The 22683-nt window shown below is 61.1% G+C and overlaps 6 protein-coding genes and 1 pseudogene across 6 annotated transcripts, besides 1 other annotated feature; all 7 read left to right on the forward strand.

Moving 5' to 3' along the window:
• Positions 1–56: 56 nt before the first annotated feature.
• Positions 57–740, forward strand: LDBPK_262500 (phosphatidyltransferase, putative; the record flags this gene model as incomplete). The annotated part of the gene is made up of 1 exon (XM_003861787.1): positions 57–740. One exon carries the CDS (start codon positions 57–59, stop codon positions 738–740), a length of 684 nt encoding a protein of 227 aa, XP_003861835.1.
• A 2558-nt stretch (positions 741–3298) lies between these two features.
• Positions 3299–8020, forward strand: LDBPK_262510 (hypothetical protein, conserved; the record flags this gene model as incomplete). The annotated part of the gene is made up of 1 exon (XM_003861788.1): positions 3299–8020. The coding sequence occupies one exon, from the start codon at positions 3299–3301 to the stop codon at positions 8018–8020; it is 4722 nt and encodes a 1573-aa protein (XP_003861836.1).
• A 2471-nt stretch (positions 8021–10491) lies between these two features.
• On the forward strand, positions 10492–11187 carry LDBPK_262520 (annotated as a pseudogene).
• Positions 10492–11187: a sequence feature.
• Positions 11188–12696: 1509 nt separating this feature from the next.
• LDBPK_262530 (hypothetical protein, conserved) lies at positions 12697–13128 on the forward strand (the record flags this gene model as incomplete). The annotated part of the gene is made up of 1 exon (XM_003861789.1): positions 12697–13128. The coding sequence occupies one exon, from the start codon at positions 12697–12699 to the stop codon at positions 13126–13128; it is 432 nt and encodes a 143-aa protein (XP_003861837.1).
• A 1164-nt stretch (positions 13129–14292) lies between these two features.
• LDBPK_262540 (protein kinase, putative) lies at positions 14293–15738 on the forward strand (the record flags this gene model as incomplete). Its single annotated transcript, XM_003861790.1, has 1 exon — positions 14293–15738. The coding sequence occupies one exon, from the start codon at positions 14293–14295 to the stop codon at positions 15736–15738; it is 1446 nt and encodes a 481-aa protein (XP_003861838.1).
• Positions 15739–17395: 1657 nt separating this feature from the next.
• On the forward strand, positions 17396–18862 carry LDBPK_262550 (hypothetical protein, conserved; the record flags this gene model as incomplete). The annotated part of the gene is made up of 1 exon (XM_003861791.1): positions 17396–18862. One exon carries the CDS (start codon positions 17396–17398, stop codon positions 18860–18862), a length of 1467 nt encoding a protein of 488 aa, XP_003861839.1.
• A 1229-nt stretch (positions 18863–20091) lies between these two features.
• On the forward strand, positions 20092–21534 carry LDBPK_262560 (serine/threonine protein phosphatase, putative; the record flags this gene model as incomplete). The annotated part of the gene is made up of 1 exon (XM_003861792.1): positions 20092–21534. The coding sequence occupies one exon, from the start codon at positions 20092–20094 to the stop codon at positions 21532–21534; it is 1443 nt and encodes a 480-aa protein (XP_003861840.1).
• Positions 21535–22683: the final 1149 nt, after the last annotated feature.

Here is a 22683-nt window from a genome sequence, read left to right on the forward strand (position 1 = left end):
GCACACACGCACCCACACGCGCATACACCCGCCTCTCTCTTCCTCTGTCTTCTCACATGGCGGCAATGGCTCCAAAGCCGACGAGCTCGAATCCCGTCAAGGTCTTCTTCTTCGTGCCAAACATTATCGGCTATGCCCGGATAGCGGCGTCGATCATGGCTTATCTGGTGGCACGCGACTACCCTGCGCTGTGCCTCGTGCTCTACGCGGCCTCCTTCCTGCTGGACGCGGCCGACGGCATGGCGGCTCGTGTGTTGGATCAGTGCTCGAACTTTGGCGCCATTCTGGACATGCTCACCGATCGTGCCTCGACGGCTGGCTTCCTGGTGGTGCTTGACAGCGTACTGCAACCCATGCCGTACCGCTACACATGTGTTCTCGCCATACTTCTCTTCCTCGACGTGGCGTCTCATTTTTGCCGCATGTACGCCTCCGTCTTTATTCGAAAGGATAGCCACAAGGACGTCTCGGACAGCATCTTCTGGCTGCTGCGCGTGTACTACATAAACGGCCGCGTGATGAGCTTCTTCTGCATCGGGCAGGAGTTCGCGTACATTTTCCTGTACGCATGGGCGAACTACGCGAGTGTCGCGGTGGTGGGCGACCTTCTGTGGTACGCCTTCGCGGTGTGCGTGGTGCCCTGCTTCCTGAAGCAGGTCGTCAATGTTCAGCAGCTCGTGGATGGTCTCTACCACATCGCTTGCGTGGACGCTCAGAAGCGCTGCGCGCAAGGCAAATAAGCCTGAGGACTGCGTCGAAGATGCCGGTGCGGACGCTCTCCCCTGCTTCTCCAGCTCTCGCTTCCCCGCCGAAAAACGATGGGGATCTTGCGTGGGAGAGGTGCGAGGATGGCGTGTTGGCGAGGGCTGTCGCTCGGCGGTCGCTACTTATATATATTCGCATCTCTCACCCTCTGTCTCTCGCTGCGATGCTGGTGGAAGGGGAGCCCCAACAAGCGGTGCTTTCTGCTCCGTGTCGCCGTAGCGGGTCGTGCGGAGGGTGCTGGCGATGATGCTGTTATTATTGAACTACAATGTGACTGCGGTGATAGGTGTCAAGAGAGGGGGAATAGATGGGAGCCACAGTGCTAGTGAAGAGGGAGGATGGGGGAACCGAGGTGACGCAGGGGTGGTGGTGGTGGTGTGGTGGTGCGGTAGTGACCGAAGGAGGGGGAAAGAGGCAATGACATCGGCGATGCTAGATGACGCAGAGCACGTTGCTCTGCCATGTTGGTCGTAGCGAGTCCCGTCCTCGCAGGTGGGGAGCAATGCGGGAAGGAAGGGGAAGGGGAAGGGCACGTTACTCTCCGAGAGACAGGAACACACGTCTCGCTTCGTAGCACCGTCTCCTCCAGCCCCCTTCTCCCCTCGCGCCGCTACTCACTCACTGGAGTTGTCGACCTTCTGCGCAGCCTCTCTGTTTCTGACCTCCTCCGCCACGCTCCTCCCTCTTCTTGTGAGCGGGGAAACAGACACGGAGAAGGACGAACCGCGCTGACAAGTGAGCGGCGTATACTTGTGTGTGTGTGTGTGTGCGTGCGTGCAGCGCGCACTTCTTGTTCTCTCGCTCTGCTTCACCCCTTTGCGCACGCTCCTTGTCGATGTTGTTGTGGCGGTGTACTGGGGGGGGGAGAGTGGCAACGCTCTCATGCATGTAACTGCACTCTCCCTCTCTACCCCGCCCTCACTTCCTCGAGGCGCGTAACCGAGTAGGCGCGTCTGCTCATGGGCGCGCCGTGTCGCTGTTTCTGAGATGGGGCAACGAGCATATCAAACTGAATGCAAAGAGAGATGCGCCCTCCTTGTGCGAAGGCGCACCACAAGCTAGATGCACATACACACACGCACACAAGTACGCGCCAGACTGCGCATGCGAGGCCACGTGTGCTTCCTCTCCCCCTCTGTCTGGCCTCTGCTTCGCATCTCATCTTCTGCTGCTCGGACGCACCTGAGGGGCCGGTTAGGGAGTATGGTGTACACGAGATAGGGGCAGCGTAGGCGAGCAGCACAGTGAGCATGCTTGCCGTTTCCCATGCACGGCGGCAGCTGCGCGTACGCTTGTAGCAGGATGTGGCTGTCCCTGTAACTCATCGCTGCCTCAGACACTGGTGGAATCCTTACAATCGCTACCTTTACGAAACGGCGACAGCACGCGCGATGGTGTTGCGTCACCGACTACTCTCTCCACGCATGTGTATCGACTCGCCATTCCTTCAAGCTTCGCCTTCCTCTCCCTCTTTCCTGTGACGAGGATACGTCCACGCACACACGCGTCAACGCGCGTGCATCACACGAAAAGAAACGAGAATAGAAACAGAAAAGCGTCTCACATCAAGCGGGGGCCTGCTCACACCACAAGGGCCGACACCAAGCTGGCACTCGCTGCAGCGACACACCGCCAATAACGGGGGTTTGTGTCGATGCACGAGGCGACGTGCTTCGGCACCCTGTTCAACATTCCTTTTGCCGCGCAGCCTGTGCGTGCGTCTGGCTTCGCCCCGCCCTCCAGCGGTCGATCCCCTTTTATGTGTTTTCGTGCTTTCTCTCTCTCGACCGGCACGACCCTCACCGTCGTCCCTCTCCCTGCATCGTTCTGCTAGTGGTCCTCAATCCTGGAGCAGGCCACGCTGTGTCTGCGCCTGCTTGCCTGCTCGCTTACTTACTCCTGTGGAGACGAAAGCAGACAAAACAGCGCTGCTTCTGGACGTCAGCGGCGGCGACCGCGTACGGACGGCTTTCCAGCGCTGGTGCTGCTCTCTCCGCTCTCTGCCTTGCCTCTTTAGTGGTCGAAACGCTGCGCCAGAGCCTTTGCGTCTGTCTGCTGCCGCTGCCGCTCTCTCTTTGGGAACTTCGGTCTGCCTTGCGCACGTGGGGTGGGACATCCGCCGTTGCGCGCACATTTTTTCTTCGTCTCCACGTGGTGCTGGTGTGGGGCTTATCAGTGGTGTAGGCTCGCACCCAACCCACCAGCACACGCATCCGCAGGGCAGTGCGTCGTCTGGCTAGCGTAGCCTGGCGCCGCATCTCTTATTGCTTCCCTTCTCTCCTAATTTTCCTTGCTCGCGGGCTTTTGATTTGTAAAGCGCCACCCTTCGTGTGTGCGTGGCGCGCCCCTCTGCCTCGGCCTCCAGCGTCCTCCCCCTCCTCCTCCTTGGTTTGCTTATCTTCCCTCTGCACTGCTGCGTGTGTGTGTGCGTGCGTGTCAGCGGCCCGCGTCGTTTCCTTGCGCCGGTCTTCCGTCCTTATTCTGCGTCCTTTGTTTTCTCTGGTGGTGAACTCGTGCGGCCGCATCAGAGACGATGGAGTTCCACATGGATCCCGTCGGTGGAGTGGGGAGTGCCTCACCAGAGCACCAGCCCTCGGCAGACGTGCGGAGGTTGGTGCGCCGAACGCCGGCTAGTGGCGACGGCGCCGCTGGAGACGCCAGCGGTGCCAGCCCGGCCGGCGGTAGTGCGCTCTCGTCCCCCTCTCCTCCTGCTGCCGCTGCTGGCGCAGCGGCGCCCACGGCAACGCAGACGGTCGGCAGCGAGGCTGAGGGCAACGCGCTTATCAAGCGCATTCGCCAGCTGGAGAGCGAGGGTGCGATGCTCTCCAACACACTCACTAAGGTGTGCGAGGAGAATGGCCGTCTGTCCGGCCAAATCTCCGCGCTAGAGGAGAAGGTGCAGGCGCTGGCGCAGGAGCCGCTGAAGGGGACGTCAGTGCTTCACTCACTCTTCGAGCCAGAGAAGACAGGCTGGTTTGGTGGATCGAAGTCCGCGGCACGAGAGCAGCTGGAGCAGCTGAGCGACGCGCTGCAGTCCGAGTTCATGGCCTACAAGGCGTCGCACGCGTCCAGCAACGACGAGGTGCAGGCGCTGGTGGAGGGCCTGCACAATGCACACCTAAACGCGCAGGAGCTGTCTAAAATGGTGAAGGAGCAGCAGCAGCTCATCAGCAGCGGCCCGCTGGCTGTGGCGGTGCATATCGTGCCCGTTGACGAGGGCAACAGCTGTGCTGCCATGATGCAGGAGATGCAGGCGCAGATGCGAAGGGTGCGCGAGCAAGCTGCGCGGACCGAGGATGCGCTGCGTAGCTCGCAAGCCGAGTTGCATGCAATGAAGGCGGAGAACGCGAAACTGCGCAACGATTCCGTTGCGAGCTCCACGCCTGTGGAACCAGCATCGGCAGCCCCGATGCCCGCTGGCAGCAGTGCTCTGTTGCTGTCTGAGAAGTCTTCCACCGAGGCGCTCGAGCGCATGACCAGTGAGCGTGATGCGCTGCACGACGCGCTAGCCGAGGCTCGCAACGCCATTGTTGAGAAGGATAAAGATGTGGAGCTTCAGAAGCACAAGGTGGCCCAGTTAGAGAACAAGCTGGCAGCGAAGGACTCGGTGCACATGGAGGAGGTGGATAAGCTGCGACAGCAGCTGGCCAACTCCTTCAGCGCCTCCGTGTCATGTGGGCAATGCGCTGAGCTGCGGCAGGAGCTGGAGACGGCCAGGCGTGACGTGGACGCGTCCCACATAACGGTGCAGGACCTGCGCAGCCAGATCCTGGAGATGACGGTGCAGCAGGAGGAAAAGTATAATGCGCTGGAGAAGCGGCTGGCGGACGCCCTGGACCAGCTCAGTGAGAAAGACGAGCAGTTACGCCACCTCACCTCTGCCGACGACTACGAGAATCTTAAGTTGGAGCAGGAGTCGCTAACGCGCGAGATTGATCTGTATAAGCAACGCATTGCTTTCCTAGAAACTAGCCGCAGCGCATCCGACGACGCTGCCAACGCGACTGCGTTGGACGAAACGAAGGTGCTGGAGACACTCAACGCCACCAAAGAGCGTATTTCGAAGCTGGAGTTTGAGCGAGATCAGCTGGCCATGCAACTGCAGCAGGCGCAGAGCTACGCCGTGTCCCGCGACGCGGAAGCGCGGCAGCTGCAGCAGCGCTCCGAGGACGATAAGAAGCGCGTGACCTTTCTCATGAAGAAGTGCGCCTCCCTCACCGCCGATGTGCGGAGCGCGACGACACAGCTTGACACCTTCAAGGAACAGTTTGAGAAGCAGTCACTCGAGCTCAAGCAGGAGAGGCGCAACACAGAAGGCATGGCCAAGTTGCAGAAGCAGTTCGACGAGCTGAGCAAGGAGAAGAGGCTGCTCGAGGACCGCTTGGCGGCGACGCAGGAGGTGGAGGAGCGTCTTGTGAAGGCGAAGGAGACGATCGCTTACATGGAATTGGCCCAGAGCAGCACGATCTGCATGAGCCAGTTTGCTGAGCTGAAGGCGGAAAAGGAGAAGCTGCAAAATACGATGGAGCCGCTGGATCGAAAGCTGGAGGAGGCCAAGCAGGAGATCGAGCGGCTGAAGGCCGTCACGGACGCGCAGCACGCGATCTCGGAAACACAGAACAAGAACGTGCGCGCGTGGCAGGACCAGGTGACGGCTCTGAGCGAGAGTGAAGCGAAACTGCGCGACAAGGTCGCTGTGCTGACGGCAGAGAACACACGCCTCACACAGGTGAACGCGTCGCTCGAGCAGCAGATGAACGACATGCAGGACGGCATTAAGGAGATGGCGGTGCACATGGAGAAGGATCGCGCCAGCGCCAAGGCTGCCGCGGAGGCGAACGCGCAAAAACAAATCCAGACTCTCTGTGATGAACTGGCGCAGGCGAGGGCGACGATCGCCGAGGTGCAGGCACGCGACGGGCAGTACGTCGCCGACGGGCTTTACCAGTCCGTCGTCGCTGAGCGCGACAGGTCGTTGGAGGAGAACAAGAAGATCACCGTCGAGCTGGAAAAGCGCAAGTCGGAGATCTCAATCTACCGTCAGACGATCGCCGACCTTGAGCAGGAGAACGACGAGCGCGTGAAGGAGATCGAGTCGCTACAGGATCGCTACCAGAGCGACCGCGCCGCCCTCAACGATCGCCTCGCGAAGGAGCAGAAGCGCACGGCGGAGCTGAGCAGCAGCGTAGCAGGCCTGACGGAGCATGTGTCCGCGATGGAGGCCGAGGCGGCAAAGCACACGAGCACTATCGCGGAGCTGCAGGAGAAAAATGCGAAGCAGCAGCGCGTCTTCGAGGACAAGTGCCGTCGCGAGGAGGCCTTGAGCGACGAGATCAAGCGCTTGAATGGCCAAATCAGTGCCTTGCACGCAAACCTGGCAAGCGCCGCACTTCACGGGCAGGGCAGCAGCAGCAGCAGCAACGTCGACGCCACGGCGGCAGCGGCTTTTGTGGCTGCAGCTTCTGCCGTCGGAGTCTCAGCACCCGCCGTGGAACGTTGCAGCTCTGCTGTGGTGGAACCGGAGACAGAGGTGAAGGCGACGGATCGCGCCGCGTTGTTGTCCTCTCTGAACCCTGCAGCACCGACTGCGAGTCGACCGTTGTTGGACCGCCTCGCTGATGGTGCCGCGGCCTACGCGGCCTCTGCACCAGAGCCTATAGCCATTGATGCCTTCTGCAAGCGCATCGAAGACCTCCAGCGCGACAACGACCGCCTGAATAGTGAGCTGAAGCGCATAGAGCTGCAGCACCGCACTGACTCCGCGAATGATCAGCACATGATTACCGTTCTGCAGACGCAGATCAAGAACCGCATGTCGACCAACAACCGTGCTGCCTACGAGGCTGAAATCGCCAAGTCAGCAGCATTGAAGAAGAGCATCGAGGCGCTCATGGAGGAGAACGTGAAGCTGCGCAAGCAGGCAGGAGTAGCGCAGGTCTCGGCGAACATGCCTGCTTCGGCATTATCGGTCGCAATGGCAGGGGCGCAGCAGATGGACGTGCTCCAGCTGCAGTCTCAACTGCAGGCTCAGAAGGCCACGTACGACTCGGCGATGGAGGCGGCAGCAAAGGCTGCGGAGGCGTATGAGGCGCGCATCCACGAGCTGGAGGAGTGGCTACACGAGACCAAGGAGGCTGCTGCTGCTGCTGTTGCTGCGGGGGTCACAGGCACCGGGGGCGATGCCGCCGACGATGGTGACGCGAGTCTGCTCGACAAGCCAGTTAAGAGGCGGGTGAAAAAGATCAAGAGGAAGAAAACGTTGGCAGAGCAGGTTGGCGCCACGAACGATGGCGAGGACATCCTAGCAGCGTCCCCTCAAACTGACGCCGCCGCCGCCACCGAGAACTCGGCTGAGGCGGGGCAGTTGCAGGCGTCCTTGATGCTTGCGCACCAGGAAGTGGATCAGCTCAAGTTGGAAACCATGCAACTTACTTCGGAAAACACTCAACTCAAGGCCACCGTCGCGGACCTGTTGGAGCAGTTGCAGCGGGCCGAGGAGGATGTGAAGGCCGCGAATGAGGACATGGATATGATGCAGACGGCGATGGACGAGGAGCGGGGTGATCTTCGGAAGAAAATCGACCTTCTCGAGCAGCAGAGCATGCAGCGGCGCCCCGGCACGGATGAACGGCAGCTTACGACGCCGTTGCGCAACACCAGCTCTGTTCACAATGGCAGTGACAGCCCCAGTAAGGCCAACCGCTCCTTCCGCAACAGCACCATCGTCGACTTAGAGATGCAGCTGCGCCGGTGCCAGGACGAGGTGGAGCGCCTGACGGCTGAGAACAGGAACCTGCAGTACCGACTGGAGCGCGAAGAGACACAACGAACGTCGTCCTTGCCGGCCACGACGGCGGCAGTGGTGGCGCAGGAGAAGAGCGAGGCTAGCGATGTGCGGAAGTTGCAGCGGCAGCTGAAGCAGAAGGATGCGGAGATCAAGGTGCTTGCCGATCAGCTCATGCCCACCAAGGAGAAGCTGGTCGAATACATGGCTATGGCGGATCGCCTGGGCCTCCGGTACCCTTTTCCGCCAGAGCTGGAGGGCGCGACGGTGCTGCGGCTCAAGGCACTTCACTTGCCGGTGCATGCGCGATCGGCATCCGCCCCGACTCCGGCACATCAGTGGCTGCACAGGATGCGCTCAGGTGGAAAGGTCGACGAGGCCTCGCCGCCACCACGCACGCCCCGAGCGCGCTACACAGGCGGTGGCGGTGGTGCCGCGCTGGAGAAGGGCGAAGACTTCTCTCGCCGATGAGAGCGGCGTCCTCGTCACGATTTGACTGTCTGGAGCTGAAACGTGACGCCGTGCCGACTCCTCGTTGCGTAGAGCCGGAGTAAAGGGCTCCCTCCGCTGTCGCCCGCTCCCGCTACTGTGCGGCGCAGGCCTTGCATCACATGCCCTTGAGCACCGTTGCTCGTCTCTCTGTCTCTCTTCTCGTCGGTGGGCTCACAGCCCCTCTGCTTCTTTTCGTTTTTCTTTTTGTTGTGAGATGTGCCGAGCGTCGTTTGTTGTATGGTCACGTCTGGCGCGACGCTAGCGAACTCTCATGTCGCAGGCATGTGCGATGACGCTCCATCGTAGCACCATCACCGCTCCTTATTATATTGGTTTCTCTCGTGCGTACCGGCGTCTACCCCGTCTCGCCACACTTGTCTGCGCGTGCATGTGCGGCCACTCTCCTAACTTTTCAGTTTCGCTTCCCCTCCTTCTCTCGCTCGCTTTCTGTTGGCTGTATTCACGGACATCGAGGATGATGGAAGTGCGGGGTGGGCGGGCATGTGCGGAGTAGTGCGGGCTGCAGCCGGTTGTGTTCCCCATCGGCTCCCTTCCACTGCAGACGGCGTGAGCCGCCCCTCTCCATTCCTCCCTCCCCATTTCCCCACCTCATCATATCCGTCGCTCTGGCGCTGCTTTAGGTGGTGTTCGCCCCTCACGATACCTGTACGACATCAACGCGGTATAGTAGGCGGTCATGCTTCGCTTGTGCATATTTTTTTTTTTCTTCGGTGGACTTACTCGGCGCCCCTCCTCCCCTTTCGCCCGGCGTTGCTCGCCTGCCGCCGGTGTGGTCCCGAATTTTGGCGTTGACTCGTGCTGAACACATCTTCATTGGTGCTCTTCTCTCGCTTCCTTTTTTTTTTCATCTTCCATTGACGCGCATCGATGCGCGTCTCTCTCTTTATGTACGCCTGCCTGTGCATGGGCAGCGGTGTGGACGGCAGAGCAGCTGTGCTCTGCGGGCTGCTGGCGCCCCCCCGTATCTTGTCTGCTGTGAAAGCGCAAGTGATCGTGCGAGGTGCGCAATGTTTGAAGGGCCGACGGCGCTGCAACGGACACCTTCTCGCTCGCGGCGGTGACTCTCATCTCCTTTGCTACCGCCTTGCCTCTACAAAGACGTGAACGAAACCGCCGCGTGTCTCTCCAAGAAGAGCGCCTCCCCCCTCCCTCGCGCATTACCTTTGCGCTTGGCCACTCAGTCGCGGAGTGCGTTGTAGCGGCGCCTGCATCGTATGCGCGTGCCCGTTCGGGTGCTGCTGCGGGAAGGGAATGCATGGCAAGGGAAACCTCTGCTCCTTGCCATGCCCTTGACGGAGACGCGACACCGCGGCGGACGGGACAGGGAGGCGCTCGTTGACGGCTGTGGTCGTTGGTGCCATGCTACCCTGCAATCTACCCTCCCGTGTCCAGAGACACGCCTGCATGAAGGCCTCCCCCTCTCTCGCCACCCGGCCTTTATCACCTCGGTCCTTCATTCAACGCTTCTGCGCTTCCGCCCCTGATTCCTTTGTTCACCGTTGTGGCTTAGTGCTACATCGCACCTCTCTCTCCCTCGCCCCTTAGCGAACACACGGCGCTCGACACCACCTTGGCGTGCCTGCGCGCGCGTGTAGAACGTGCGGCAGGAGAGGTGGGCCGAGCCGACAGAGAGCGTGCGCCGATACCAGCGCGCGCTGCGTAGAGCCCCGCAGTCGTAGCCTCCCGCACCCACGCATGCGCACTGCCTCACAGATGCGATTGTTGAATGTGCGTTTCTCTGCCGCATTACATTGTCCGCTCTGCTCGTGTCTGTGCCGGGCTGTTGCTGTTGCGATGGAGTAGGTCTCACAGTCTCCGTGTCTCTGCAGCATGCAGCATCCATCGCTGACACGCACACACAGACACAGACGCAGTTGCGCCCGTTTCTTCCCGTGCACAATAATACCGCTGCCGTTGTTTTCGCAGCATGCGCAACGTATTCGTGGCCCCGATGCCCACCTCCCAACGACATAGTCACACGTCGGTGCGTCATCGCGCAAGCCACATCGGTTTCTGACGTCCTTCCTCTCGTGTCGACGGTCACCGTGGTTGGGACGGCGCTTGATTGGACCCTCGGAGGCAGCGCCCTCGACGATTCAGTCACCGTCTGTGAAGGCACCTCCTGCATTGGAGAATGGAAGGGGCACTGTCTGCGCGGTAGTGGGACGCTGATAGGCACCACCGCAAGTTCCACGGGCACCTTTGCGCTCAGCTTGCTCCCGGGAGAAGGGCACCTTTGCCACTGATGGCTTGCTGGCTTCAGGAGCTGACGCGAGCAGCACCGAAGCTTCCACGTCGGCGGACAAGGTGTGCAACACCGCTGCGCCCTTCGAAGGCGCCTCGGCGGGACGAAGTTCCCCACGCCTACGCGAAAATGTGCTGGCACAATGGCAACCCCCTAAAGCGGCTTCTTCGTGGGCGGCAGCCACATGGTGTCAGTGGCGGCAAACAGCAGCGGCGCCGCCGAAGCGACCGCGAACACGCTCGATGACGCGGGCGGCCGGACCATTCGCGGCCTCGTCGACCATGGGCGGAAGGTGAAAGCCACGCTCGAGTTGACGAGCACACAGCGCCACTACGACGGGGAAGAAAAAGACGAGGTGCCGCGCGGGAAGGGCCGCATGATCTTCGCCAACGACGACTTTTTACGAGGGCAGCTTCGCTACGGGAAGCAGCAGAGTGTGCACTACCTCTACTACGCCACGCTGGCTGGGCGGGCTTACCTGCAGCTGTTCTTCCAGGGCCAACCGTGCGGCAAAGGGCTTGTCCCCGCCTCCAAGAAGAGCGGCGCCGGTGGCGGTGAGGCCCGCGAGGCCACCGTGACGGCAGCGAGTTTGTGCGATGACCACACGTTGGCGGCGGGCGACGCCTCGAAGACAGAGGCGGCGCTGAGGGCAGCGAAGGGCATGCGAGCACCGAACACGGTGGTGCCAGCGTACGCAGCGCTGTTGCTGGATTGCCCATCAACTGTCGTGCTCGCCTCGGCTGAACAGTCCTGCACGTTCACGGCCGACGCTGCTCTGACGTCAGTAACGTTCTCTTTCCAAGAAGCTGGAAGCACTGCTGCCGCTGCAGCGGCGGCCGTCTCTGTCTTCGACGAAGGCAACACGCCCTGCGGACGGTGAGTTCGACTGACGGCACGCTCGTTCCGCTAGCTCCGGAGTCTGCTTCAGAGAAGTGGACGGATCCGTCGTCAACCGCAGCGAGTGACTCCAGTGTGACGACGGAGGAGACACAGGGCACGCATGATGCGATCAGTGAGGTGTCGGTGGCGGAGGCGGATGGGTACCTTGACGAAGACGTTGCGGTGGACGGTGCTGAGCTTAGCACCGCTTTTCGCTCGGCTTCCATGGCGCCCCTGCAGTCTGGCGCCGAAGACGACGGATGTCTCGGCTGGCTGCAGAAGCGCTCCATCGGCTGCAAGAAGCTCAGCTTCATGTTGAGTTGGAGGAACCGCTACCTCATGCTAGCGAGGTGCAACGACGGCATGCACGTGGGGTATTACGAGGACAAGCTGTGCCAGAAGCCCATGGACGTCATCCGGCCTGGCCCGGCAGCCAGGTGCGTCGTCTACCACGAGCGATGTGAGGAGTGCACGCTGCTGCTACGCACCCGCAACGCGGACAGACAGGATCGATGCAGTAGCACGCTGCGCACGTTCTCTCGAATTGTGGACCGCGAGACCAGATTTTCGATGGGCCTGTCGCCATCTGAACCAGGTATGAGTGACGCGTGCGCCCTGCTCACACCTCTCGCTCCGCCGCTTTAGCCGAACTCCGCCTGAGCCGCGGTTCTCTCGCTCGCATGGTCTGCGCTGTGTCTGTGTTGCACTCGTGTGATTGGGTGGAAGCCTGGAAGGGAGGGGAGGGAAAGGGGGACCGCGTGATAACGAGGCTCTTGCCGAAAGCCGGAACTACACGAAGATGGCCACGACTGGCTGTGAGCGGCTGGTCGGCGGTGTCTGTGTGTCTCTGTGCCAGCCAAGTGCAAGGCAATGTCCTCTCCACCCTCCCCTGTTCAGACGGCTCTGCCCGCCCCTTCATCATCTCTCTGCATGGCTTGTGCGTCGTATACGAGGAGTCTCACCCAAACGGCAAATCCAGCCCGATCGAAAACAGCCGGAGCATGGATGCCCCCCTTCCTCCCCTCATCCAGGAAGAGCTGGCGGCTACGGCGCGGAGTGTAGGGCTGTGCGGTTTTCCTCTTGGCTTGGGGAGTGATCTCTGCGCGTTGTGAGATACCTCCCACGCTGAAACTGAGCAGCCCGCTAACTCGCTTCTGAGCTGTGGCTGTCGGTGTGCACGACTCGCTCTGCATGCGTGCGTGTGTGTGTGCCACGCCGAGCGTCCTTTCTCGTACCCTCTTTCCCTTCTCTCTCACCCTTCTTTGTCGGTGGTTGACGCAGTGTGTGGTCCTGTGGTGTTGTTCCGCGTTTTTGGGTGGTGCTGAGACACACCTGCCGCCGCTTCTCCAGCGCACGCCCTTCCTCTTCCTCAACCTTGACGCACCGCTCGTCACCCACGCACACGCAAACGCCCCCTTCCACCATTTGCTGCCCCGCTGCCTCCGCAGCTACTCTTTCTGTGCCTGTGCGCGTGCGTGTACTTTTCGGTATTGTTTTCAGCTGTTTGCCGATGAGTGCCGCGCGCGAAGACTCGGCGCCGTGCGCCGTTCCGTCCAAGCTGTGGCGCGAATGCCTGAAGCAGTTCGACTATGGACCGGACAGGCCGAAGGGCGCCTGCGAGGCGCACCGCACGAAGTTCTACGACTGCGTCAAGGACTGGACGGCGCGGACGCAGCACAAGTCATACTCTTACACACAGTTCGAACTCCCCAAGTCGTGCGGCCACGAGGCGGAAAAGCTGCACCAGTGCATGATGATGAACATGTTTGAGGTGAGCCACTGTCAGCGAGATATGGCGGTGCTAAAGCGGTGCGCGGCGCGTGCCGACCCGGAGGTGCGCAAGTACCTGCAAGACGATGAAGCGATCGCGGGCCTCGAAAACGACATTGAGGAGGCTACTGGACTGAAGCGCCTCTGGTACAAGGCGATTGGCAAGCTCTAGTAGCCCTCTCGCCGCGACTACGACGAGGCGACGTGTAAGGAGTTGATTGGCATCGACGTGTGCGTGTGGGCGTCAGGGCCGCAGGGGAGCAATGCAACGATGTGCCGCGCCGCGCCTGTGGCTATCGTTGTTGTCATCACATGAAAAGAGAAACCGGAGAAAAGGGTGTGAGGGTGGTAGTGGTGGTGGTGGTGGTGGTGGGGGGCGGTTGGACACATCGATGCGCGGGTCGCTTTCCTTTCTCTGATTTCTGCCTGCCGCCGATCCAAAGGAACGACGTCACGGCGGAAGGGAGCGTGAAAGGAAGCACGGTGTGTGAAGCGGTGTCGTGCTTGAGACACCTGCTCGTATGATGTTGGTCTCTCTTGTGCCTTGTTTGCCGCCCCCCGTGATGGATGTCTTGATGTGTCTGCCTCCCTTTCCCTCTCCCTCGCGCTTTCAAAGCCCTGCCGCATTATCTCCATCCTCTCTTGCGCGGCCTTGTCCCTTCTCTACACCCCCCACCCCCCACGGCGAACGAAACCCACACCAACAAGGATTCGCTTGTTTTGACTTCCAACCACCGTCGGCACACCCACTGGACTGCTGCTCTCCTGCTGTAACACGCACGCAAGCTCACACTCTGAGAAAGCTGGACGGACACCCGTCAAAGCCCCCCTTCCGGCTTCCTTAGCCCACCCAACAGCCACTGCGGCTATTCAACACCCACAGCACCTTATTTCTGACCGACACACCCTCACGCACCACCACATACAGGGCAATCACCCGCACACATACCGCGAAGCGATCCGCTGAGCCAGCGAGCAACAGCAGCGCGACACCGTCAGCGCAGAAACGCCGCCTGTGGTAGAGGTACCGAGACACGTTACGCACGCACTCGCCTCTTCGCTTGTTGCTCAGCTGGCCGCGCATACGCGTACAACTCCACGTGCTGCTTGACGCCCGTGCGCGTGTGCGGGATTCAGTTTTCCCCTTTCGGTGCGCCAAGTCATTGCTTCCAGCCCTTTGCTGGACTCGCTTCCGGCTTCTGCTGTTCTCCTCTCTCTTTCAGGGTATTGTGCGGATAGGCGCACGCACCGCCCCTCCCCAGCAGCCCCCAACTCCCGTCCTTCTGCTGTGCCCCGATCCTCTTACTACTTGCTTTCGAAAGCCATGGAGTCGAGTATGAGCACCGGCGATCTTCTAACACCCGGCGCATTGTGGCAGGACGACGCCAACGTCTTCGTATGCAGCGGCCGCCGTTGTGGCCGCCGCTTCAACCGGCTCTTCTGCCCCAAGCACCACTGTCGATGGTGCGGTCGTGTGTACTGCGACGCCTGCGCGCCGAAGCAGACGATATACAAGCGCCAGCTGCTGCGCAAGTGCAACCGGTGTCGACTGCCGGCTGTCTTCCGGCACTCGTGGAACGCGCGCACGCGAGGGATGGACTGCACCCCGTTCGAGTGTATCATTTCCTACTTGACACCGCGCAGCATCACGGCGCTCCTGCAGAGCTGCCACACGATGATGTCCGAGTTTCCCGTGTGCGGTTACCCGTTCTACGATTCTATTCAGCAGCGCTTCCCCTCCTTCTACCCCGGTGCACAGATCGGCCGCGGCACCTTCGGCACGGTGTTCAAGTGCGAAGACCGCTCCGCAGCGGATCACAAGCGTGCCATTCTCAAGTGCATCAGCAAAGCCACGAACTTGACGTACACGCGGTGGATGGGCGCCCTCACGGAGCTGCATATACTGGAGTCGGTGAACCACCCCAACGTGGCGCACCTTCTGGGCGCCTTTCAGACACGCGAAGACTTGGTAATTGTGATGGAGGCCGGCGAGGGCGGAACGGCGCGTCGGGCGGCTGCCTGCGTGCGCGAGTACGGCCAAGCCGCCGAGGAGGCATTCACGGCGAACATTATAGAAGGTGTCGCCTCGGGCCTGGACTACCTCTACCGGGAGAAGCACATCATCCATCGCGACATTAAGCTGGACAACATAGTCTTGTCGGCGGACTACAGCACGCCCATGATCATCGACTTTGGCCTTGCCGAGTTTGTCGTGAACGAGGAGGAGCAGTGGTACGTTGTCGGCGGGACCCGCAACTACGCCGCGCCAGAGAGCATCGCTGCGGTAGCTCACGGGCACGTTGATATGAGGGAGCCCGGCATCACGATGCACAAGGGCGACCTCTTCAGTCTCGGCGTCGTCGCTTACTACCTTCTTTCGGGCCACCGGCCGTTCCGCAGCAGGAGCTTTGACAAGATGCACGAGGAAATGCGGCGCGGGGTCGCCTGCACTGGCCCGCTCTGGGACGGTGTCTCCAGCGACGCACGGGAGCTCGTGCAGGCGCTCCTGTCGTACGACCCGGCGCAGCGGCCCGACTACGCCGCCATCAAGGAGAACCCCTTCATCATGGCGCGCGCCGCGGGCGTGAAGTCGATTCAGATGCAGCGGAACGCGCGGCTACTCTTGGACGAGGAGGAGACCCACGCCGAGTGGGTGACGCTCGAGCCGTCGGACCTGCGGGAGGCGGTGGACGAGGGGGAGAGTGAGGTGTTGCTACCGCTGTCGACTCCCCAGCGGTGGTACCACGCCTACCTGCCTCGCTTCTCGCTGCTCCACTTGTGAGCCACGCCCGTCCTGCGTTTCTTTCGTGTTTTTTTTTTCTCGGGCTTCCGTTGCGGTGGCTGCGGTGCTGCGATCATCCCGTCTCCCTTCTGTTCTGGATGCTTTGTATTGCTTGAAGACGTGCCTACTGAATCTGTGGTCTTGCCAGGCGCGCACCGAAGCGTTTTGTGTGGGTGAGTCTTCAGGCCTGGGAGCCTGCCAGGTGGCAAGGAGATTGGGGTGGGGTCACTGATGACGCCAACTCTTCTCCATGGCTAACTTGGTGGTGGCGGGGGGAGGGCACGCCCTTCTATGCCGGAAACAGTGTCTCCGTGGACGGTTTCAAAAGGCGGGAGGTGGCGGCTCCACTAACACCTCTTATCTTTCTCTCGGCCGTGCACGGAGACCTTCGCACCCTTCTCGCATGACATGATTTTCCGGCGTATCATCGTACAGGTCTGCCGCTGAGACCCTCATCGGCGCCGGCCTATTCGCTTCGTCTACTCCGCTCTCTTCTTTCTTTGTTACTGTTCTACATGCAGATCTGCCTTCCCCTCCCCCTCCTCCTCATTTTGCGTGCGCTTGGTGGGGATAGGTGGCCCGGTGTGGCGGCACCTGCTTTGCGCTGTGCCTCTTCGCTTCTGCAGCAGGGCGCACATCTCTTCCTCCCTCCCTCCCCCTCCATCGCCGATCCTCCACCGATCAGCCAAGTGCAAAAGGCCGACGAGGACTCAACAGCGGAGGTGACGCGTAAAGCGTATCTTCGTCTACCCACGCACACATACACACGCAGGCAGTCGACCCCTTCTCTGACGGCTTCCCCCTCTCCCTGCACATACGTCGGTCGGGAGCCGACGAGAGCATTGTGGTGCCGCTCGGCACACTCAGAGGCACGGTGCCCGCGCCTCTGAGAAAGAGACTCTGGAAGGTACAGACACCGGCGTTCTCTCTGTGTCCTTATGGAGCGTTCGCTGCCACCTTCATGAGCTGAGCGGCGCAGACAGACACGCACGCACACCCACACATCTCCATGATGGAGACATACCCACACATCCACACCTCGCCACACCCGCGAACACGCACGCGCGCACACACAGCGGGCGATAGGCGCACGCAGCCACAACGATAAACTCACCGTGCTCGCGGTGCAAGTCGGGCGCGCGCGCCAGCGCATCGCCTGGATACACAAACCTACAGACTCACTCACAACTGCGTCATGCACAGACACACGCCCACATAAAGCCTCGCAGAACTCCTTTCCGTCTCCTCGCCCCATCTCTCTCTCCCTCTCTCCACTTTTCCCTCGGCATGTTACCGTGTGTCTACACACCTCTTCGCCATCTCGCGCACTGCGGCCACGTATTGATCGGTGACATGTGTAGAGCAGCTCTCTGCCCCCTCGATCCCTCTCGCGCATTCGTGGAGTTCGCGTCGTTTTTATTTTCGGCTGCGCGTGCGTGTGGTCTCGCTTGCTTTCGCTTGAGTGGCTCACGTCCCCTCACACAGCCACACTCGCTCACTCCCACCTCACGCACCCAGACACGTGCCCCTGCCAGCGCTCGGCTACCTCAGACGGCGCACTCCGTCTGCCGCAGACAAACACCGGCATCGTTTGCCGATTGCAGTCGTGCCTGCCAGCCATATTCTTGTGGGCGATACACACGCACACAGACGCATCATGGAAGCCGTGCAGATCGCCAAGAGCATCCTGGCTGCCGATGGGCAGCCGTTTGTGATCCTTTCGCTCGCCCAGGGGTTTGCGCCCGTGACGCCCGAGACGCCGCTGCCAGTGGCACGTCGCAGCTACATGCGTCTCGCTGGTGTCATCCACCCAGACCGCCTTAAGGGCAGCTTCGACAAGGCCACGGAAGCGTTCCAGTGCCTGGTGAGCGCCTTTGAGTGCTTCGCAGACCCCAAGGCGCGCAAGCAGGCCGCCGCCGCTGCACAGGGAAAATCGAAAGCGGAGTCCCGGGCGTCCACCGCGGCAGACGGCAGGAAAGCCAAGGCCGCGCCGCCGTCTTCGACCACCTCGCGCCCGTCGGCATCGCAGCAGATGAAGAAGGCCAATTCAAAGGCCGCTGCGGCACCGGCTGTGAAGAAGCCAAAGGCGTCTGCCGAGGGCGAGGAGGAGAGCGAGAGCGAGAGCGATACCGAGGACGATGACGCCTCGGAGGCCTCGGTGGCGGACGAGAAGGCGTGGGAAGCGTTGGCCGCCGCCAATACAGAGCCGGAGGTGTCGACGAACCGCACGCCGATCGGGCAGCCGCGCCTGGGTGGACTCTACCAGCATACCACGGTGGGATGCCCCAAGTGCCGCTCCCTCTGGGAGCCCGATTCGCGGCCACAGTACTCGCTCTTCATGGGTCAGTGGGGTAAGAAGGTGCACTGTCAACTGTGTCTCTTCCAGTTTGGCTGTGCCACGGCGCTGCACGGCTGCCCCCACTGCAGCGCGCCCTTCGACTACGATGCCTCCATGTACGATACCGTGCAGACGTGCCAGCGGTGCAAAAGGCAGTTCGGCTTCCCCTACTACCCTGTCAGTCAGCACCTGATCGACCAGATAGCGCTGGAGGAGTGGCGAGAACGCATGGAGCGGCAGAAAACGAGTGAACGGGAGGCCCGGGCGAGGGCGCGTCACGGGGGCGGCGGCAGAGATGAGGCGACCGCCACGGAGAAGATGCAGCTCCTGGTTGGCACCTGCATCATGGAGGAGGAGTGCCCCCTGTGCCACAAGCGTGTCAAGAGCAAGCACCGTGCGCACGTGGAAGAGTGCATGGCCACACCACCCGGGGAGCTGGCTACATCGGCTGGGAGGGCTTCCAGGAAGACGACGCGAGCTGCGCCACCGGCCGACAAGGTTGCCAAGGCACCGGCGTCCCGGACTGCCAAGACGACCCCGAAAGCAAACCCCAAGACGACAACACCGGGGGCCACCAAGAAGTCAGCCGTGCCGCGGGCGCCGCGCGCCGAGGCCTCGCCACCCGCCACCGCCAAAGGGAAGAAGACGTCGGCGCCGCAGAAGCGCAAGCGGCAACGCAGCGACTCGGACTTCTCGGAAGGGGAGGACTCTCTCTCTGACTCGGAGGAGGACGCGATCAGCTCCGAATCGTCCTTCTCCTATAGCGACTACGACGACAGCGACTAGCGGCGTGGCAGACGAGAGAGGCGGGGAAGGAATGGGGAGAGGGGGGGGGGCTGGTTGTGGGCACCTCCTCCTTGCCTGCGGCCCTCTTGCAGTGCAGTCTCATGATGGGCGTGCGTGCCCGCATGCGCGTTGATTGGCTTTTTGGTTTTCGCTTCATTTTTTTTTTTTTCGTCGCCAAGAGAGCGCGAGAGACCTCAGTGCGCGGTATCAGAATCCAGTGCCCGCTCTTCGTGTGGAAGCCAAGCAGCCTGCAGTGTACCCTGCTGTACGGCTGGCAGACTCGTGGTGTCGGCAGGACATGCCTGGGCTGACGCTGTGCCGAAGAGACGTGCGGTCATGATGACCACTTTTGTGACTGATCACAACGAAAATTACCGACGAGTCAACAAGTATGCGCATTCACTATCGGCCTTTCTACCCTTGCTGTGCTACAGGGGTGTCGAGCGCAATCCTGGGCCTGACCTGCGCGCTGTATGCAAGTGGCATTGCTGCAGCCTGCTGGACGACGCCAAAGGGTGTTGGCCATTCCTGCTGCTTGGCGTAGCCGTGGTGCAGCAGGGGTACGGTGAATTGTGGTTCTGTGGGCGTATACGCGTGGACTTGCTTGTCGTGCAATACGGCCAGGTGAACGAAAACAGAAACACGTACTCCATGCTCCTTCTCCTTCACCCCTCGCGGATCATCTGCTCTCTGTGCCCCCCCCCCCGCTGCCCAAGCAACCACACAGCCGCCATCGCAACCTTCCTCCTCCACTGGGCCGCCCTCACGCTCCACCTACCGGACTTCTCTCCGCTAGCGACCACTTCTTGACCAGACTCTACGGTAGTGTCGATCCTTCGAGGGAGGAGGCGGGGAGCCTCTCTTGCTCATACCTACGGCCCCCTGTTGGCGCGGTCGTTTTACTTCCTGCTGCCGCTGCTGCTCAGTTTTCCCTTCTTGCGTGCTGGCGTCAGATTTTGTGCTCGCGTCTGCTCACTAACGCGTGTGTCTTGCACCCATAATCGATCGTGCATCGTGCACAGACACGCGCGCGAAGCTCAATATCGGCGAGAGACGAACCCCACATTCGACGTTACCACCACAGAAGCGGGATGCCACTCACTGCGCAAGCTGCTGAGGTCAAGGCCAGTGCCGAGGCGGTCTCCACCGGCATCGATGACCCCCTCGAAGGGAAGGGCCTAGAGATCGCCGTCAGCACCGTGCCGAACCACGTTGGCAAGGTGAAGCGCATGCTCCTCACAGACCGTGGCAATCCGTCAGTGCCGCCGCCGAATTGGGAGCCACTAAGCAGCTCTGCGCTCTTCGACGAGAGTGGCAAGGCGCGCCCTGATGTGGTGCGCGAGCACCTCACAAAGGAGGGTCTGCTGCAGGAGGCGGATGCCCTGACGATTATTACCCAGTGCGCCCTGATATGGAAAGACGAACCAAATGTGCTGCGTCTCGATGGTCCGGTGGTCATCGCTGGCGATATACATGGCCAATTTTTCGATTTACTGAACCTCCTCTCCATCGGCGGCGACCCGTCCCAGCAGAAGTACATCTTCCTGGGCGACTATGTCGACCGCGGGTGCTTCGGCATGGAGGTGATCCTGCTACTCATGTGCTACAAGATCTGCTACCCCGAAACAATGATCATGCTGCGCGGCAACCACGAAAGTCGACACCTCACGACGTACTTCAACTTCAAGCGCGAGGTGCTCTACAAGTACTCCATCGCCGTGTACAACGCCATAATGTCCGCCTTCGATTGCCTGCCGCTTGCATGCATTCTCAACGATCGATTCCTCTGCGTGCACGGCGGCTTGTCGCCGGAGCTGAAGCGGATCTCGGACATTGGCGCCATTCACCGCTTCCGCGAGCCGCCGTCGTCGGGGCCGATGTGCGACCTGCTCTGGGCAGACCCGCTGGACGAAAAAGAGGAGGACCCTGCGGCGGCGCCGCTGTTCGTGCCCAACACAACCCGAGGCTGCTCATACGTCTACAGCAACGCTGCCGCCTGCAACTTCTTGGAGGAAAACGGCCTCATCACAATCATCCGTGGCCACGAGGCCCAGGATGAGGGCTACCACTTGTACAAGAAGACAAACAAGGGGTTTCCTGCGGTGATTTGCATCTTTTCCGCGCCGAACTACTGCGACACATACGACAACCGGGCCGCCGTCGTCATGCTGAACCGCAACATTATGAGCATCCGTCAGTTCAACAGCAGCCCTCACCCCTACTACCTGCCTAACTTCATGAACGCCTTTACCTGGTCGCTGCCCTTCGTTGAGGAGAAGCTGCTCGACATTGGGACGAACGTCCTGCACCCCATTGACGGAAGTGAGGATCATCTGCTTTTGGACGGGGCAGAGGCGACGACGGCCGCACCGACACCGGGGGCGAACACAGAAAGCCGCGACGGGAACGTCCTGGAACAGCGAGGCGAGAAAATTCGCGAGAAGATACTGGCGATGGGGAGGCTCTCCCGCATGTTCCACACCTTGTGCGAAGGAGGCGAGAGCCGTCTTCCACCTAAGGGACTGGCAGGTGGCATACTACCGCAGGGTGGGTTGCCGTGTGGCCCCGACAGTGTGCAAGCAGCCGGCCGCGGCCTTCAGCAATCAAAAGAGATGGACTCTGCCAATGGGCGCTGGCAGGATTGTCTGATCGAGGGCGACTTGGAGCCGTAGCCGAGTGCGGCGACCACAGTTCTCAGTGCCGCGCTCCCTAGCACCGGCAGCATGTGAGTCGTACATGGGCGTCTTGACCAGTGCGGTTCGGATCCAGCAGACACCCGGGAACATAGACCCATCCGACGCGTGCTTGTGTGCGTGTGGTGATGTGCACAGGTGGGGCTACGCGCTGTTTTGTGGTGTGCTGCTTCTCCGCCTTTTCTTTTTTCACCCCTCTGTACAGACAAGCTCCATGTGATGCTCGCTGTCTCTCTTCCTATAAATGTTGGTTGTTGCTCCCGCTTTTCTTTCCTTTTCACTTCTGCTGCATGCGGTATCACCCGGCGCGGCCATGTGAGTGTGCAGGCACGACTTTAACGCATACACGGGTGCACGTGATGGGTACGCTTGTATGCGGCGCCGGGCGGCGCTGTTCCCCACACAGGCACCCACCTGCGCTCTCATCAGCCCGCGTGTGCTTCTCATTTTTTTTTCCTTTCCGTTTCGTTTCCATGCGTGTGTAGGTGTGCAGTGCGCGGCTGTCCCCCTCCTCTCTCTCCTCTGCCGGTGGTGCCCTCGACTGCTTTGGTATGTATCGAGTTGATGACCGCCACGGCGGCTCGCACGTTCATGCGCGTGCGTGCGTCTCTGCCTCCGTCCACTCTCTGATGGATGGGCAAAGGGGATCGGCAAGTAGGTGGGAGCGGAGGGCAGTCAGTGCTGAACTCTGGAGTGAGCTGCTGCACGCGTGTTTATGAGTGTGCATGGCTTCCTTTTTGCGTTCGCTTCATTTCTCGCTTATTTTCCTCAGTGCCTACTGTTCCTTCACGACAGGTGGGGGTCGGGGCAAGGGGCGGCACACTCCTCAGTGCGCGGTGGTATCTCAGGGTCCAGTACCACCACCCTAGGTGCTGAGGCCAAACAGCTCCCCCCTCCCCTCCCCCCGACTCTCTAAGCCTGCCGAACCACCTCTGGTGATGACAGGGTCACGTACCAGTGTCATGGGGCAGTCAGAGCGATGTATCACTGCTGATGCCAGCGGTCCGGCCCTGGGTGGCGCTGCGTCGGAGCGACCTGCGACCGTGAGCATGCGCTTGCACCATCCATGTGATGGGCGAAGTGTCAGAGTGACTCGAAGGTACCTCACCGCCGGCCCTCACGCTGCCC

The sequence above is a fragment of the Leishmania donovani genome, chromosome 26 (assembly GCF_000227135.1).
Source record: "Leishmania donovani BPK282A1 complete genome, chromosome 26".
NCBI classification, from domain to species: Eukaryota; Euglenozoa; class Kinetoplastea; order Trypanosomatida; family Trypanosomatidae; genus Leishmania; species Leishmania donovani.